We start from the raw sequence: 19,689 nt of genomic DNA on the forward strand, positions 1-19,689 counted from the left end.
AAAACGGTGGTGGAGGAAGGAGAGTGAGCAGGCTGAGAGGGGGCTGGGATTCTAAAGGAGCTGCCAGGGCCCCCAGGGCTCCTCTCTCTGCAGGCATAGCTCACTCCTCCCTCTCCTAGAACAGTGGATCCTCAGGCTCCTCCTGTGAGAACTGCTCTGAGGATCTGGGGTTACTCACTTCCGCCTTCCTACTTGTGGGAAAACACTTTATATCTGTTTTAAATTCTTGACCTTTTTACTGAGAGGTATTTGTGTTGTAATTAATGATTTGACATTTTAGTATTCCAAGTCCCTTAAAAAAAGGAAAAAAAATAGTATATTCAGAGATAAGGCTGGAACTTTAAAGGAATTGTAAAATAATGTGGTGGTTTTTTTTTTAATCTAGCAATGTCAATCTTGAACAATTAAGTTTTCTGTGGGATTTCGAGACTAACCAGAAGCATCTCACTATGAGATATCTCTCCTTTCTTTCTCTCTTTCTCTCTCTCTCTCTCTCTAAATTAAAGGTAATTCAGACAGGTAATTAGGAGTAAGAGGGTCTCTCAGCACTAGATGGCTAAGACAGTTTCTTTCTTCTTTTTTTTTTTTTTTTTTTGAGACAGAGTCTTGCTCTGTTGTCCGGGTTAGAGTGCCGTGGCGTCAGCCTAGTTCACAGCAACCTCAAGCAATCCTCCTGCCTCAGCCTCCTGAGTAGCTGGGACCATAGGCGCACCGCCACCCTGGCTACTTTTTCTATTTTCAGTAGAGAAGGAATCTCGCTCTTGCTCGGGCAGGTCCCCAACTCCTGAGCTCAAGCAGTCCTCCTGCCTTGGCCTCCTAACAGTGCTGCCACCGTGCCTGGCCAACAGTTTCTAACAAATTTAAAACTGAGGAAGACTCTCCTGCCTGGCATCTTAACTTCTTCACCTGAGCCCTCCAATCAATATGATGTCAATACCCAAAGAGAACCTCTGAGTCTAGAAAAGATCTTACAGTATTCACTTTAAAAAAGAAAAACAGGCTTAAACTATGGACTTGATTGATAAATGTAATTAGTTATAGATGTTAGAATTTTAAAAATATTTTCCTTCAGCTTGTAAGACAGTTTTTAGAACGTACAGAAATGTTTGAGCATACAAAAATATGTGAACTTTCATGTACCTATCATCTAACTTCAAAATTTGGTATGGCATTTTTAGTCTAATTTAGTAATACTTAACCCTATTTGGTTAATGGGAAGTTCTATTTTTATGGAAAGCAGTTGAGTGGGAAAATGTGTTGTTATTAGTCATTCATTCATTATCCCTCTTGGAAAATAATCTGTTTGGATCACAAGGCCAAATTGACTAGGAAGAAATAAAGAACCCTAGGTAATGTAAAAATCATCTGAGGCCTTTGATTTACTGTATTTTAATGCAGATTCCAGACTGGCCCTCAGACAGTTGGTTTTGGTACATCAGAAAGGTGCCCAGAAATCTACATGTCTAACATGGTCCCCCAGGTGACCCATGGAACAGAGCCCCAGTGGACCACAGTTTGGGAAACAGCTCACAGATTTACTGTATTTTACTGCAGATTCCAGACCTGCCCTCAGACAGTTGGTTTTGGTACATCAGAAAGGTGCCCAGAAATCTACACGTCTAACATGGTCCCCGAGGTGACTGGAACAGAGCCCCAGTGGACCACAGTTTGGGAAACAGCTCTACCTTGCAATCACAGACCTATGAAGTGATAGTGAAGTTTATCATGGTGATGAAGTCAGAGTACTGCAAACTAGCAAATTCGCTTAGGCTTGTTACCTAACTAATGATTTTTAATCATCTGAAGCAAAAAAGGAAAGGTTGAATTTTCATGGGAGCAGCATTTCCCATACCTCTATGAATTCAGAAATGCCCGTGGACTGATTGCTGAGTGTGCAGTAGCGTTCTATCCCCCTCAGGGCCAGGCTCTGAAGCCCACTTGAACTTGCTTCTCAGAACATGGCATCAGCTGTTTCTCTAGAGACTGTGGTTTTAGCACTGGAAGTCATTGCTGCTCGATGGGAATTGAGTTCACTTACGTACCTGTTGTTTAGGTGCTTCTTGTGATCTTTGACCTCAAAGCCTATACTTGCATCTCTGTGCATTAGACACAGTGGGCTTTGTTTTTCTGGAGAAGCTGTGCTTCCTGAGAAGTATAGGGAACCAGTTTCCTTGGGGGCGGGGCTGGGTTACAGGGCTCAGCCCGAGCCTCTGCAAAGTCCTGGTGCTATCCTGAGGGCTGAGACCGTGTCTTACTCATCTTTGAGTCCCCGAGAGCACGCGGCACACAGTCTGGCACCAAGTCCTAGTGCCAGCAGTGAACGAGGCCGCCAGCTCTAAAGGAGAGAGTGGGTGGAGAGAGTCATTGCTCACATGGAACAAGGCCGGGTCATTGTGGGTTTGGGCTATGTGGAGGGGGGGCGGTGCGGGGAGTGGCTGCTCTCCTTGACCTCCGATGGGGCCCTCTGCCAGATGCTGGACAGAAGAGCAGTGTCTGTGGGCCCAGCCAAATGGAGAGGCTCCAGAAGCTTTCAGCTTTGCAGGAGCTTTATGAGAGGGACAATGAGTTCCTTCCTGTCCCTGAAAAGCCTTTCAGCACTCTCCTACGTAATGGGATAGATGAGCCCTGGGGCCTGGCTTCTTTAAAGAACTCAGCTTGGTTACAACACAGATCTCCCCCAAAATGTCTGGTGCTAAGTTGCTGGGTAAGGGGACAGCTGAGCTCCATGGGCAGGCCACAACTCCATCCCCCACCCCACACAATTGGCAGACCGTCTGATTGTCCCCTTTGTTTTTTCCAGCTCCTGGTTCCCACCTCCCTCTTGTTAATTTGTTGCCCTTGTTCACTCTCCCTTTCTTTTCCTCTTCCTCTCTGGCCTTCTTCTCCTTGTTCCCAAGAATTACATGCATGTCTTGAGTCCTCGCCCTTTGATTTCTTGGGAGAGTGAGGATGCCCAGGCTAGGACACTGGGCAGCCATCCTGTCACCTGGCAGGTAAACCATCCTGGGAAAGGGGGTAGGAATCTTAGAAACCTGAGAAGGAGTTGGGAGAGGGATTCCCTGGAAGTTCCATGGAAAAGAAACATGAGTCCCCAGTATCTCAATACTCCTTGAAGTCTAGTCAAGGAGGTAGCTCCTCTCAGGAGGGACCTGTTGTTTGGTGTTCACACTTTACAGAAGAGTTGCATGGCCCATGCTGTTGGCAATCTCTGATACCTGTCATCTTCCTAGTCACCTCTGGCTGAGCAATGCCCGTTTATGCTCATGTTGAGAGACACTGTTATTCCCAGAGTTCTGTAGGGACTTGCTATTGAAAGAATACATTTTAATCAGTCACTTCAGTTCATTTGAATGTCAGACCCCAGAGTATTATAAAACTGCTACTTCTGAACTGAGCCTCCTTCTTTGGTATCCCCGCAGTCCTTGTTGTTTTTCAGTGGGATTCCTCAGTTTGCTGTGACCGTCTCCTATTTTACCTTAGACCAGACAGGTGACCTAGTGACTGACGACCTCAGCGCAGAGCTGTTGCGGGGGGCTCCCTATGTGGGGCTCTGCAGGCAAGGCCGGTGTGGGCTTACAGCCACCGTCAGGGCCAGCAGAAGAGTGGAGTACCCCTGTGGGGATAATTCTGCTTTCATGTGTGGTTTAGGTCTTGTTTCAAATAAAGGGACAACAGTTTTCTTCTTGGGGGACTATTAGCTCATCAACAGAGGTTCTTAGAGAACCTGAAAAAGTGTCAAGGTGTATTGTTATTTATGTTTTGCTTTCTAAGGTTGTATGTTTTCTTAAGACTTTTGGTGACCTTAGCTAAAGGATTTATACAAAGAGGTTGACATAGGGCCTGAGTCAGGGTAAACCTCAAGACTGTGCCTTTGTCCCCTGCCTCCTAGGTCAGGGATTCTGAATGGTGTGTTCCTGCCAGCCCCTGCTCCTGGCTGGAATCTATCAGGAATAGTTTGGGGCGTGGGACCTAGATCTGCTCCTCTGCAGGGAGGCTTTGATGTCCTGGCTCACTGAGTGTGCATCCCTGTTCCCTCAGGCGACCTGGAGCTCCTCTCAGTGCTGACATGATGACAGTGTGCAGGCCGGCCGAGGGCAGCCACAGCCAGACCGAAAACCTGAGCTACAAATTGGCTGACAAGTAAGAACGTTTTCCCCTGAGAATGAAGCAGCTGGCCCAGCTTCTTAGTCTCCTTCCTTCCCTGCCACCTGCCCCCCTCCTCGCTAATCCCGCTTCCTAGAACTAAGGAGGCTCTCTTTTCCAGGTCGTTCTAACGAGCCTCCTGTAAATCATCTCCCTGTGCTGAACTCATTTAAGGCTTCAGATCAAAGTGGTCAAGAGAAAGTCTGACTAGTGCCCAGTGTAGGGATAGGATGGTCCCCTGGTGACTTGAGCCTTGTCCCCGTTACTATCCAGTCAGGGTTGATTTTTCTAACTGGGATGTTCAGGTATTCTAATTATGTTTGAGCCCTAAATCTCTGCAGCTGTATCTGTCCACATGGTCAGCTCTCCCATCTTACATCCACGTAGTTGTTTCCTCCTCCCCGGATGGAGCCTTTTCTCTGATACTCTCACATTCCTCAAAGCAGTTGGCAGCTCTGCTCCCAGGCCAGTACCTCTTCTGGGGCATAGAATCCTGGAAACATGAGCTCTAGAAACTCAGGTGCAGCAAACCATGTGGAGAAGGCCCTCTGTCCTCCAGAGGCTTAGAACAGTTTCAGCATCCTCGTCTCTCTTGCCTAAGCTTTGTAAATCCAGTGTGGGCTTCCAGCAAGCCATCCTTTGTTCCTCTCCAGTTCTCAGACAGGGCCTCCCTGATAGTGAAGTCACTCCAGGTGTTTGGGCTCTTAGACAATAACTATGACAATAACACTAGTTACCAGTTATTGATATCAAAATTTATAACACATGCTATACTCTGGGCACATTACATATATTAACTCATCCATTCATTGAATAAATATGTATTGACTATCTACTTACTATGCATCAGGCACAGTGAACAAGATAAATTTGGCCTGTGCGCTCATAAAGTTTCAGCCTAGAGAAGGAAAGTAGGGTTCTTAAGGTGAAAAAAATGGGGTCAGGACTTAAGTGCCTCTGACTCCAAAGCTCATGTATGTATCTACTGGGCAATATTGCCTAACAGTATACAGGATATTAATGATTTTTATATATATGGGATCATCAGTTGGCACTAAGCATGCACTAACCTGGATTGTCACATTTTTATGTGTCTGTCTCTTCATCTTGCCTCTGGCACCTTGAGCAAACACCATAACTCTTGCCATTTGAACCCTCCATAAAATATTAATAACAACAAACTGATTCTGATTCTGACTAAAATCTGAATTCATGCTAATGTCCCCAGTGGTGATGGAATAATTAAAATTTTTGTCTCTTTTATAAGCACTCTGTTATGAATCTTAATTGCTTATTTAAATGAGAATTTCTGCTTTGATCGCCATATTTAACGTAGGAAAATGTGTTTGCAAAAAAATGCATTTTCATAAGTCTCTAATTTATGCTGTGCAACCAAGAACAACAGCATAATTTATGTGCTAATGTCTCAATTGAGGAAGATATCTTTACGTAAACAACCGGTAGTCTTTGGAATAGAAAGCTAAATAGTAACAGGATGCATGAAATTGCTAATTATTCATCCCTGTGAACCTTGACTGGAGTTTCATAATTCCTATTCAGTCAAATCTATATAATCAGAAAATGTTCACCAGGAGGTTGGTTCGTACGTGTTTGCTAATCTTGGCACATCTGAAGTTACTGTGCTCAGTCATAACCTTTACTGGTGGAGAAATGTTTTGCACTGCAAAATACAGATACCTCATTCTTGTTAGACTAGCTTAAAAATGTTTTTCTTTCACAATAATCTTTAGTATTTTCATGGCACTAACTAATCTACTAAAATCACATTTATTTATTTATTTATTTATTTATTTATTTATTTATTTTATTTATTTATTTTTGAGACAGAGTCTTGCTTTGTTTCCCAGGCCAGAGTGAGTGCCATGGCGTCAGCCTAGCTCACAGCAACCTCAAACTCCTGGGCTCAAGCGATCCTCCTGCCTCAGCCTCCCGAGTAGCTGGGGCTACAGGCATGCGCCACCATGCCTGGCTAATTTTTTCTATATGTATTTTTAGTTGGCCAGATAATTTCTTTCTATTTTTAGTAGAGACAGGGTCTCGCTCTTGCTCAGGCTGGTCTCGAACTCCTGACCTTGAGCGATCCACCCGCCTCGGCCTCCCAGAGTGCTAGGATTACAGGCGTGAGCCACCGCTCCCAGCCCTAAAATCACATTTAGAGACATGTGTCCTCACATACATGGTCTAGGCCAGAACTTTCTGCAGTGATGGAAAGTCTTCTGCTCCATCCATCACAGTAGCCATTAGCCACATGGGGCCTCTGAGTTCTTGACATGTGGCTGATGTAATTGAGGAACTGAAGCTTTAACTTAATTGGATTTAAGTTTAAATAGCCCCATGTGGCTGGTGGCTACTGTGTTGGACAGTGTGTGAAATCTGAATCTATTTATTCACACATTCATTCATGCAGCACACATTTATTGACCACCTACTCTGCCGGGCATTGTTCTAGGTACTAGGGATGCAGCAGTAGCCACAACAGGCCAAAATAACAAAACAATCCCTGTCCTTGTGGAGAGTTCCCACTAGTAAGGCTGTCATCCCAGAAGAGGTTCAGTTCAAACACACCTGATCATTGAGGCTTTAACCCACTTAAATCAGGACAATTTATCCAGCTTAGACTTAGCAAAAACTTCAGGACTTGTGACATTGTTTTAGTTTTCAAATAGTGATTGCAAAGAACCACCTGTGAACCCCCTGTGAATAACAAAAGCAGGGGAAACAGCCTATTTAATCTTGTACCTTATGAAATTACTCCTATTTTCATGAGGCAAAAAAACTAGTAATAATGATAGCCACTATTTATTGTATACTCAAGACATGCTGGATACTTTATGTGGGCTGGCTCATTAAATGTGTACAGCCTCAGAAGCTCTTTTATGACTGATGTAAATAAAATAAAAGAAAAAAGTGTTTACAACCACCCTATTACATACGTTTTATTATTATCCCCATTTTACAGAGGAGGGAACTGAGGTTTAGAGGACTTAAACAACTTGCCTAAGGTCGCATGTCTGGTCAGTGGTTGAATTAGAATGTAAACCCAAGACTAAGGCCTTGCACAGTGGCTCACGCCTGTAATCCTAGCACTCTGGGAGACTGAGGCGGGAGGATGGCTTGAGGTCAGGAGTTTCAGACCAGCCTGAGCAAGAGCGAGACCCCATCTCTACTAAAAAAATAGACAGAAATTATCTGGACAACTAAAAATATATAGAAAAAATTAGTCGGGCATGGTGGCGCATGCCTGTAGTCCCAGCTACTCAGGAGGCTGAGGCAGAAGGATTGCTTAAGCCCAGGAGTTTGAGGTTGCTGTGAGCAAGGCTGACACCACAGCACTCTAGCTGGGGCAACAGAGTGAGACTCTGTCTCAAAAAAAAAAAAAAAAAAAAAACCAAGACTACTGTACTCCAAAATCCAATTGCTTCTTTCATTCCACCATGTTGTCTCCCTGTGAAAAACATAAAGTGGTTTTTGTAAATGGTAGTTTCAATGTTTGTGGTTTGCAACTTGCATATAACATTTATATCTGAGTTCTAGCAAATCTTTATGACTAGCCAAGAACAGTAGCTATTACCCGGTGTTGTTGTTCTTGTTCAGGGTCAAGGTGGAAGATCCAAAGACTGGGGAAGACCCTCAAAGGCAACCAATTGGGTCCTTCATTCCTTTCCTAGAGGCTGGTCAGGAGCCACCCTTCAGAAGGAGCCCACTGGAAAGCCTCAGTAAGCTCGTGCTAGAGTCAAGAGTGGACATGTTCAGCTCAAATATGATCATCAGTGACCCAGCTGCAGAAGCCAGCAGGGCTGGGAAGAAGCAGCTCAGAGGTGCTCAGAACTCCTGCCCATCTGCCAGAGTCGGAGCCCGGCACAAGTCCGTCAGCATAAAGGATAAGATATCAGAATGGGAAGGGAAGAAGGAGTCACCCACTCCTGCACCCGGCAGGAGAGCAGACGGACAAGAGGATTACCTGACCTCCTGTGTGGTGGGGAGGAGAAGTAGTGATGGGGTGAGACCTCAGGCCACAGAGGCTAAGAATGGAACAAGGCTGGAAACAGAGAGCAGAGAAAATGAGAGGAATAAAGGAGGAGTGAAAGTTGGGGGACTGGACCCAGAGCAGAGGGAAGACCCAAGCCAGCCAGACAGGGTGCTGGATCCTAGCTTGGGCAGGGGCCGAGAGCCGAGGGTTGGCAAACGCTTTCAGAATGATCACCTCTCAGTGCTGAAGCAGGTCAAGAAACTTGAGCAGGCTTTGAAGGATGGGTCAGCAGGGTTGGATCCCCAGTTGCCTGGGACCTGTTATTCCCCACACTGCCTGCCTGACAAGGCAGAGGAGGGGCCCACCCTCCCTGAGAACCCGGGAGGTGGGGGAGGCTTAGAAGTCAGCCGGAGAGCCCACCACTTGGACCTGGAAGGCAGGGTGCCTGCCTCTGAGGCTGCTGAGGACAGGAAAGTTCCATGCGGAAAGCCTGGGGACCAGAGCCTCGAGAGTGTGTACAGGGGCTCGGAGGGGTCCCCCCAAAAGCCCTTCATCAACCCCCTGCCAAAGCCCCGGAGAACGTTCAAACATGCTGGTGAAGGGGACAAGGATGGGAACCCAGGCATCAGCTTCAGGAAAGAGAAAAGAAACCTGCCTCCCCTGCCCTCTCTGCCTCCCCCGCCCCTGCCCTCCTCTCCCCCGCCTCCCTCTGTGAGCAGAAGGCCGTGGACCGGGAGACAGAAATCCAGCGCTGACCACAGGTAGGTGCGGGTGGCTGCACAGCAATGGTGCCGCGTGATGCCTGCTTGGGCAGTTTACACCCCATCCGTACTGTCTGTTTTCAGCCAAATTGTGTTTCATTAAACTGATGGATCTTGTAGTCAGGTTCGTAGCTTACGATAGTTCGTTGATTAACCTGGAAATGTGATAAGTGATGCATGTGTTTTGTGTTTGTTCTCAGTATTCAAAAAAGTATTTGTGTTTAAAAACATTACCCTTTAGATGTGATAAGGACCTGTAATTGGGACAGTAACCAAGAGTTAAAAGGACTCGTGTTCACAGTGGCAATCTACTAACTGGTAGTCCCTAGTAACTACTAGTGCTTGAATCTTTCTGGCTCTTTTCATGCTTTTTCTTGGGCTCTAGAAACACATTGCCTGGGCCCACCCTGGCCCTATCACTGTCTATCTTCACTTCATCTTAGCCAAAAGGCCAAGAAGCCATCACTGTCTGTCTTGAACAGGTTATTTACCCTCTCAAAGAGCCTCAGTTTCCTCATTTATGCATATAGATGCATGCACCGTGAATATTTTATAATATTAAAATGACATAATAGCTGGGCACAGTGGCTCAAGTCTGTAATCCCAGCTACTTGGAAGGCTGAGGTGGGAGAATCACTTGAGGCCAGGAGTTCAAGACCAGCCTGGGTAACATAACGAGACTCTCATCTCTAAAAAAATAAAAATAAAATAACACACTAATAATGAAGCATATTAATGATTGAAAATAAAATCTGTGCTTTGAATATAATTTCTTTTCTGCTTTGAAACTTAACCTCTATTCCATTTCTGTAATTGTATTAGTTGGTTTGATATCTACTAATCTAGAAACTAGCTTGAGAGCAAAACTCCTCAAAACAGTCGTCTATGCTTATGTTCATCACTTCTTCACCTCCTGTTTTCTGTTGACCCACTCCACCTGGGCTTTGGCCCCTCACCCTGAAGCTGCTCTCGCCCCACCAACAACCTCCATCTTTCGAAATTCTGTTGCCAATTCTCAGTTCTTTTCTTATTTGACCTCTTTGGTATTTGAGGAATACCTGTTGACTCCCTCCATCTTGAAACACTGCCTTCACTTGGCTTCTAGGTCACCCACGTTCCTGCTAGTCCTGCTTCTCTGGGTCCTGTCAGTCCCGTTCTCCTCTCCTTCTGCATGTCAGAATACACTCCTCTTTCTAACCCCTAACCCATCCCCTCCCCAAATGAGGATCAGACCAGGGGCTTCCTCCCTCCATCTACACTTACTCCTTGTGTGATCTCTTCCAGTCCCATGGCTTTAAATGTCGAATACATGTTTATGATTCTCAAATTTAGATCCCCAGCCTGGACTCCCTCTCCCAGCTTCAGGTTTCTATAGTCATCTCCTGCTTGGATCTCCATTTGGTTATCTAATAGTATGGACTTAACATGTCCAACCTAAATTCTCAATCAAAGCCACCACGAACTACCTCCTCCTGAAAAAACTGTCATCTGATTAAATGGCATCACCCTTCACTTGGGTGCTCAGGCCACAAGCCTAGGAGCCATCTATGATTCCTGTCTTTCTCACATCCCTTCATCTAATTCACCACCAAGTCCTTTGGTTCTAGTTTTAAAACTTTATCCTGAATCTGCCTACATCTCCTCCACCGCAACCACTGTAGTCATCTTGGATCCACCTCCCAGCCCCGGAACATACCTCTCTTAGCTGTTAGAGAGGTCTTCTAAAAATGTAAATTAGATCCTGTCACTCCTCATTCAACATGGTCTGTCACGTAGGATTCTTTTGGCTGCAAATAACATAATTTCTTACGTTCTCTAGGAAAAAAAATGTTTGCAAACTGGGCTGTTCCCAGTTTACAAATAATGCTATGATGAGCATAGCATTAGAGAGGGCTCTGGAACCAGAGTATTTAACAAGTTTAAGTTTACTAGCTATGTGACATTGGATAAGCCACTAAATTTTGTGTTGGCCTCATTTATCTGTAAAATGGTGATAATTATAGTGACCACCTGACGGTATTGTTGTGAAGATTAAATGAGTTCATATCTGTAAACATAGATTTAGAATAGAGCCTGGTGTACAGTAACTGCTCAATATGTGTTGTTATATTTTTTCTGTCTCTATTCTGTTTAATTAGGCTATTTCTTTTCTAGTACCAAACTGTTCAAATTATTTTAACTTCATAATATATTTTAATATTTAGTAGGGCTTACAGAAATTTTTTGTTATTTATTTATTGTTTTTTTTTTTTAGAGACAGGTTCTCACTCTGCTCCCCCAAATGCCAAAATTAAAGGTGTGAACCACTGCACCTGGCTAATTTCTTAATGATGCTAATAATTAGTCCATTGATTCTCATGGGCTTTCTATATATGCTATCATGTCCTTTTCACACACATGAAAAAAATGACCATTTTGTCTCCTTTTTAATAATTTATAAATAACTATAAACCTCTTAATTTATTTCCTTATTATTCAAAATATCCTCTTTCAAAAATGTCTTAACTGTTCCTGCACATATTTTTCTAAATGCTCTCTATGTTACCATCAAATTTCACACACACAAAATATGTTTGTATTTAATTGGGATTGTATGCATTTTCTAAACTTATTCTTAAGTATTTTCTCTTTTTGATGCAACTGTTGATGTAATTTTTTCCTTATTATATAGTTTTTGCATTTAAGATAACTATTTTTGTATGTAAGTATTTTTATTTTTATTTTTATTTATTTATTTTTTTCCAAGACAGAGTCTCACTCTTTTACCCTTGCTAGAGTGCCATGGTGTCAGCCTAGCTCACAGCAACCTCAAACTCCTGGGCTTAAGCGATCCTGCTGCCTCAGCCTCCTGAGTAGCTGGGAATACAGGCATGCGCCACCATGCCTGGCTAATTTTTTCTATATATTTTTAGTTGTCCAGCTAATTTCTTTCTATTTTTAGTAGAGACAGGGTCTCGCTCTTGCTCAGGCTGGTCTCGAACTCCTGAGCTCAAACGATCCACCCACCTCAGCCTCCCAGAGTGCTAGGATTACAGGCGTCAGCCACCATGCCCAGCCGTATATAAGTATTTTTAAAGACACCTTGAAGAAATTTCTTTTTTTTCTTATAGTCTGCCAGCTGATTTTCTTGGACATTCTATGTATATAAACATATTGTCTGCAAAGAATTATTATTGTTTTACCTTTTTCTTTTTTAATATATACCTCCTAATTCTTTTTTTTTTTTTTTTTTTTTTAGAGACAGGTTCTCTGTCTGTTGCCTAGGCTGGAGTGAGTGCAATGGGACAATCATAGCTCACTGTAACCTCCAAATCCTGGGCTCAAGTGATCCTCCTGCCTAAACCTACCTAGTAGGTGGAACTACAGGCATGCACCACCATGCCTGGCTAATTTTTCTTATTTTTTGTAGAGATGGGGTCTCACTATGTTGCCCAGGCTGGTCTCAAACTTGTGGCCTCAAATGATCCTTCTGCCTCGGCCTCCCAAAGTGCTGAGATTAGAGGCATGCGCTACCGTGCCCAACATATACCTCCTAATTCTCTTGCCGAATTGCACTGGCTAAGACTTCAGAACAGTGTTAAATCATAGTGCTGATAGCAGTGGGCAGCCTTATCACACCCGTAACTTTAATGGTAATACTTCTAGGGTTTTACTCACAAGCATTCTTATTTGAGATAATGTTTTTATGTTATCAAGTTAGTGCCTTTTTTTTTTTTTTTTTTGAGACAGAGTCTCACTTTGTTGCCCGGGCTAGAGTGAGTGCCGTGGAGTCAGCCTAGCTCACAGCAACCTCAAACTCCTGGGCTTAAGCAATCCTACTGCCTCAGCCTCCCGAGTAGCTGGGACTACAGGCATGAGCCACCATGCCCGGCTAATTTTTTTGTTTATATATTTTTAGTTGGCCAGATAATTTCTTTCTATTTTTAGTAGAGACGGGGTCTCGCTCAGGCTGGTCTCGAACTCCTGACCTCGAGCGATCCACCCGCCTCGGCCTCCCAGAGGGCTAGGATTACAGGCGTGAGCCACCGCGCCCAGCCATGCCTATTTATATATCTCTTTTTTTACTAAGTGTTTTAAAAATTAGGATTGGGGCCGGGCGCAGTGGCTCACGCCTGTAATCCTAGCTCTGGGAGGCCGAGGCGGGTGGATCGCTCGAGGTCAGGAGTTCGAGACCAGCCTGAGCAAGAGTGAGACCCCGTCTCTACTAAAAATAGAAAGAAATTATCTGGCCAACTAAAAATATATAAACAAAAAAATTAGCCGGGCATGGTGGCTCATGCCTGTAGTCCCAGCTACTCGGGAGGCTGAGGCAGTAGGATCGCTTAAGCCCAGGAGTCTGAGGTTGCTGTGAGCTAGGCTGATGCCACGGCACTCACTCTAGTCCGGGCAACAAAGTGAGACTCTGTCTCAAAAATAAATAAATAAATAAAATAAAATAAAAATAAAAATTAGGATTGGATTGTCAGATTTTGTCAAAGTGTTTTTCAGTGACTCTGTGTAATCATATGGTTCTCCTTTGACCCATTAATAGTGAATTTATATCTTAATATTAACCCGTCCTTCAATTTTAAAATGAACTCCCATTTGTTCCTGGTTTATTATTCTTCTAATGTTCCACTGAATTTTATTTGCTAATATTTTAAGATTTTGTATTAGGATTCCATAAATGAGACTGGTCTATACTTGGCTTTTATTGCACTGTCTTTACCAGGTTTTGGTATCAGTGTTTTATGTAAGGTCTATAGAAGTACTTACAGGCTTCCTTCTTTATGTTCTGAGAAAATTTGAATCCATCTCCAATTCCAAATCCTTTCTCAAACCAGTGCCAAAGCCTAGGTGCCTGAAAGTTCATGACTTTTCTGTTCCTGCTCTGCTGCTTCCCAGAAGCAGCCCTTCCATGCCCCTTCTGGGCTGTTCCTCCAAAGAGGCCCCACTCTCCTAGGGGGAGGTTGGTTCTGGGAAACTGGAGTCTTTCACCTGTGTCATCACTGGGCAGATGAGTCAACCTGGGGAACAGTTATTCCCATTATCTTTTCTCTCTTAGCTACCATCTGCTCTTTCAGTCTTCCAGCATTTTCTTTATAACCAGCTAAAGTTACTTATTTCAACCCAAAGATGAAATTTTTCTTGGCCAGTCTGAGTATGGTTGCATCAGCTGTGTTTTAAGAATTTTGGCTTTGAGTTTTTCATTTTGTTTAAAATAGTACAATGGAGGTGATTAGGGCAAGATGTTCACTTTCTACTCTTAAAAAATAAAGTATGCTCTTTATTGTGGTTCTATCTCTTGGAAAAAAAAAAAGGCTCAACCATGAATTTGGCAGACTTACCACTCTCTCTGAGGCAGGAAAGCCAAGCCAAGGTTGAAGAGAGAAATGATTAAGGATTTTGAGGTTATGAGGGTTTAGAATTACACAGCCAGGCTGTGTGCATTTTAGAGAATGTATTCAGCTTATTTTCATAGGCCAATTAGTCCACCTTGTCAAGAGTGAAACCAGTAGATTCAGAGATCCTCAGTTTAAGAAAATGACTTTTTGTCTTTTTCTTTCTCTCTTCCTCTTCTCTCCCTTTTTTCTTTTTTCTCTCCTCTCCCCTTTTTCCCTTCTCCCTCCTTTTTTCTTCCTTTTCTTCTCTCTTCTTCATTTCTCTAAAGCCCCAGGAAATTAAATGCAAGGACTTATGTCTTCAATCTTAAAATGGAAAATGAGAGACCTCAAATGTCAGGAAATTCCAAAGATAAGGTTCCTACAGCAACATTAACTTGGTTATGTATGTTTTATGGCATATGTTTAATAACTTTGGCAGGAATGCCTTAAGGCTGACATTTAACAAGAAAAGTTAGTATTTTTTAAGTGTAAGCAGCATCCTGCATTCATATGTATCTACGTACTGAAAATGTTTTAACTTGAACACAGATTCTTAAATTTGAGTTTAATTTGATCATGTGACAGAGTTTTTAGATCTTTATGAAACCAAATAATTTCAATGACCAAAATTTAAATTTTTCAACTGATTGTTTTGGCATCATATAGATTTAGCCTTTCCTTGCGGCGTTAGCGTAGGCTTTCAGAACTTCTTGGGGACTTGGAACCTCAGTCATATGGCTGCCAGATCATACTGTGCTGCTATAGATTCCATAATTTCCACTTCTGTAGGTCTGGTAGGGATCCCCACCGCTCTCTGGCTGGGCAGCAGCCCTCAGCTATCATCAGTTTAACAGTTAGAGTTAACCCACCAGCCTTGTCGTGGCCTGTCTCAGTCAGCAAGGCATCCATGAGGCAATTCCATGTCCAAAAGCTGAATGTTTAACATCTTCAAAGGAGCAAATTGTTTGATTAATTTGAGGTTTAGGGCAAAAGTTACTCTGAAAGCTTCTCAGAAACTTGATTTAGTAAAACCATTTATTTCAATAGTAGTTGCATTGGAAAACAGAGAGATGGGGGTGCTCTTCTAAGATTGCTGGTTTCCATTACGAGAGTGGTTGTCATGTCTTACTTCTCACTGGAAGGTGGAAATTGTTGGATTTAATACACAATGGTGGACAGAGATAGTTTTTTCTTCTGACATTTCTATTTTGGATCCAGGATAGAGAAAAGCAGAAGCCCACTGTGAGTGGCTGTCATACTCAGTGGAGGAGCTGCTCCATAACAGAATGCAAGCTGAGAGCTAATGGCAGCCTTCTCCTGCTTAGCCCCCTGCCACAGCCCCTGCGGGTGGGAATGCCCTTCCCAGGTGGGCCATGGGGAAAAGCTGCCTGTGGCCACTGATAGGGACAGGCAAAAAGCCTCTGGCAGCCAGAGGTGGATGAGGGCGGTCAGACGAGCTGGCATCCTTGGTTTCTTGCCCATCTGAATAGTGTTTTAAATGGTGGCTCCATTCCAGGCTATCCACTATTTTCTAACCCATAGCTGAAAATAATTCCAGGGAAAACGGATTCCAAAGAGTTTACTAAAAATTAACTTAAAAATATGGCTGTTTATTTTCTTTTTAGCCCGAAATATGAATAAATTATAAGCAGTAAATGTGGCCGTTACAACTAACTTTGAAGATATTCATTTCTAATCCTACCTTTTTGGGAGGCCAAGATGGGAGGATCACTTGGGCCCAGTAATCTGAGGCTGCAGTGAGTGCACCACTGCACTCCAGCCTGGGGCAACAAAGTGAGACCTTGTCTCAAAAAATTATATATTTATTCACTTATTCAACCAATAATTTAATGTGTACCATTTAGTGTTAGACAGGAGAATGTAGTAGTGAACAAGATAGACTAAAATCCTGCCATCATGGAACGTACAGACTAGTAATAGAAGTGCACGACTAGTTATGTAATTATATGCACTAAGTGCCGTGAGGAAGCCCAAGGTGCTGTGGGAATGTTGAGCAAGGGTGTCTAGCCTATCAGGGAAACCAGGCAGGCTTGAGAGGAAGTGACACTCAGGCTGGGGGTAGTGTGGGGGGTGGGTGTTCAACTGGAGCAAACAAACAGTTGAAGGCCCTGTGGCCACTGGAAAGACCGTTAGCATGTCACAGGAAATGCAGTGCAGGGGTGTGGCCAGAGGGGTCAGGAAGGATGTTAGATGAGGCCTAGAGGTCTTCTGGACCTGTAGACAAAGTGAGGCTTTGGGCCTGTTACCTGAGAGCAACGGGAAGCAAAGGGGAGAGAGATGATCAGATCTGCATTTTTAGGAGGTCATTCTGGTGGCAGCATGGAGACCAGATGGGCACTAGTGGGTGGGTGGGGAGAACAGCAGGGAGGCCTTGCAGTTACCCTGTGGTGTCGCAGCTGTGGGGATTGAGAGAAGTGGGTGGGTTCAAGGGATACTCTGGAGGTAGAACTTGGGTTAATTGGTTAGATGTGGGCAGTAAGAGAGAGGAAGGTTTGGAGTCTGACTTCCAGGTTTAAGGCATAAAGCTTTGGATGGCTGCAGTGGGAGAGGAGCTGGTCTTGGTTAGGGAGAGGCAATAGGATTATGAGTTCAATTTTGAGATTCTTGTGCGTCATCCAAATGGGATGAGCTCTTAAGTTAGCATTTCATTTACAAAAATATGGAAAAGTTACGAAGAACATTCAAAATGCTACTTAAAATCACAGTATTTGGCATTTGTGTTGAAATTTGAGTATTACATAGGTTATAATAATTCTGTGGAATGATCACACCATTCTAGCATCTCTAAAACTCCAAAGTAACAAATATCAAATGATCACTTGAGGGCCTGAGAAGTAAACTCAGGCTGAGAGGAGGTTACACCGCTTCCCCAGCCTGGGGGCTCCCCAAAGGCAGAGACTTCTTACCGTTTCATCACCATGCTTTGAGCACAGCGTGACTTGCAGAAGGTACATATTAAACATGCGGGACATGCGGGCGGGATGTGGAATGAATGTTGGAAATGTTTAACCTAGAGAGAAGCCAGTTGGGATGTGGTTTTCATTCATTAGCCTTTCATAATTTTCTTTCTCAAAGTTAATACGTAAATATACTAAAGCCTTTTTTCAAGTTAAAAAAATATTTTTAGAAAATAGAATTAGCTAAGCAGTTAGATGATGAATGTAATAACCTTTTTCTTCTCCTCTCCTCCTAATCATGTACCTGAACCTCAGAAGGGGAGCACTGAAGTCTCTAGAGACATTTCTGTATATTATAGAAATAATGCCTAGGAGAAACTGACTGCCTAAAGCCATTGCTAGCACATATGTTACCAACACATGACAATGATAAACCAGACTTTGAAATTGGAATTCTATTTTCCCGCTAGTTCTAGAAACTGGGCACTTAAAGATTTCTGGCTTCTCCTTGATCTGGTATGGACCATGCTTCATGATGATTTAAGTTTGCCTTTCAGACTTCCCGCATAGGAAGTGTTGGTCACCTGAAAATCAACGCTTTAATACAGGAAATGGAGCTGCTATTTATTATAAGGAACCTTTTGATGAATTCTTTTGCAAATTAAATAAGAGTTTTACAATGTGAATAACCATCTTTTAAACAGTTTTTTTTTTAAGGAAGTTTGCAATTTTTTCAAATTGGTCTTTTCTAATGCTGTTTAGACTGGTGGTACCTTTTATGTGTCAGAAATCAAATGCAAAGCATGGCCGAACTCTTTATATATTGGCATCTTATTCTTGGAAATACGGAAAGATTATAAAAACCTTTCAAACTATATCTTGAAATCCCAGAGTTACTGCAGTAACCATTTGGATAAAGGCTAATCACACCCCAACAAACCCCAACAGATAATCCAGATTCTTGGTTGTGCTACATATGCTTTAAATAAGTGAGCCATCCACTGGGACTTGAGGAGTCTTCAACCATACAAACATCTTCTGTTCTTACGGCACTTATTATGAAAACATTTTAAAGATTCAGATATTATTTCATAAGTACTTTATTATTTTAAAATTTGACCTCTACAAATATTGCTTTGTGGGCACCTCAAATGAGATTTTTAAAAATAAAAACAAACTGATAGAGCTCTCTCCATGGCAAAGCAAGGCATAGCTATAGCCCCTTTCTCTCTAAAATCAAAGAAAAGGCCAAGGTCAGCTAGGTTCATTCTCAAATTCCAGGCAGTCCAGGCTTCACCTGTAGGCAGTGGCCACTGCCCTGTCCCTCTGCTGTGGTGGAAACTGCTGAGCTCCTGGTGAAGTGACCTGTTCTGGTTGCCCTTTTCCCTACGAGGGTTCATAGCTTCCCCTCATAGCATAGATTAGTGACTTTATGAGGGAAAGAGAGTGTCTGCCTGGGTATTGCACACTACTGTGCAAGGCAGTTTTATGTGGAAAATTAGGTCAAGTTTCTAACATCAGACTTTTGAAACTCAACCTGTTTTGATTTGGGACCTGTGAATGAGCATCCTGCCTGCATCGTCTTACTTAAATAAATGCTATGTGTAATGCCTGTGCTTTTAATAGCACCACTCTTGAACCAGACTTCTGGGTTCAGAGCCCTGACTCTATCACTTTCTCCCAATGTACCTTGAGCAATTTCTCATATAAAATGTGTGTAATAATAGTAATTCCTTGCAGGGTTGTTGTAAAGTTTGAATGTGCTAGAACAATTAAAATACTTACTGAGTACTCAGTAGATATTGTTGAATGATCAACTCTATGGTCTCTTTGAATAATTTGCTTCTTCCTTACCAAATGTATGTAGTGTGCATGCTGAGGGTTCTAATCTGGTTACTGCATCAGGAAAACCCAGGAGTTCTGGTCATTTCAGGCTAGTTATGTCACTCTACTCTGGGCCACAAACCATGCCTTCATCCCTAATGAGCTGCCTCAGTAACTCCAGCCTGGGCCAATGGCAACCTCTCTAGAAAATGTAAGGGTGAACTCAAAGCACAGCCCATTCCCATCCCGAGAAAACAGCCCCACCTGCCTCCCACCCCTAGGCCTCATGTAATAAAGCTCTGAAGCTTGGTCCTGCCTGTCCTGGCTAGACACCTCAAGGGCAGGAAGAAGGGGCCCATGAAGTGGTAGCTCCTCCTTTGGGGATGGGCTTCTGTTAGAAAGTCAGGCTCCCCAGGCATGGGTAACAGTTTTAGCCTCTTGGCCTGGCTTAAGGCTATACATAGACCTCACCTGGGAGCTTTGGCTTAGCCTTTCTTTGTGCTAGATGTCTGTCTGTCATTTCCTCACATGCACCACGCTCTCTGAAGCCTTAGGACCTTCGCACATGCCCTTCCCTCTTCTTGCAATGCTCCTCCCTTAGCCCTTTTTATCCTTGAGGCCTCCATGACTTTCTCAGTGAGGCCTTTTCTGACACATCCTCAATCTAAATTGAGTCCTCCTTGATATTC

The 19,689-nt window shown here is 43.3% G+C and overlaps 1 protein-coding gene across 2 annotated transcripts in view; it reads left to right on the forward strand.

The window, feature by feature from the left end:
* DENND2A (DENN domain containing 2A) overlaps positions 1-19,689 on the forward strand; it is a 90,278-nt gene that overhangs the window by 23,143 nt on the left and 47,446 nt on the right. For both annotated transcript variants that reach the window (XR_006738302.1, XM_045565270.1), the window contains exons 2-3: positions 4,039-4,140; positions 7,759-8,895. Coding sequence is in view for 1 of the 2 variants with exons in the window: in XM_045565270.1 (XP_045421226.1) it covers positions 4,067-4,140; positions 7,759-8,895 (1,211 nt within the window). In the remaining variant the exon portion in view is untranslated. The remainder of the gene's footprint in view (positions 1-4,038; positions 4,141-7,758; positions 8,896-19,689) is intronic.

This window comes from Lemur catta, chromosome 11, assembly GCF_020740605.2.
Source record: "Lemur catta isolate mLemCat1 chromosome 11, mLemCat1.pri, whole genome shotgun sequence".
Classification (NCBI taxonomy): domain Eukaryota; kingdom Metazoa; phylum Chordata; class Mammalia; order Primates; family Lemuridae; genus Lemur; species Lemur catta.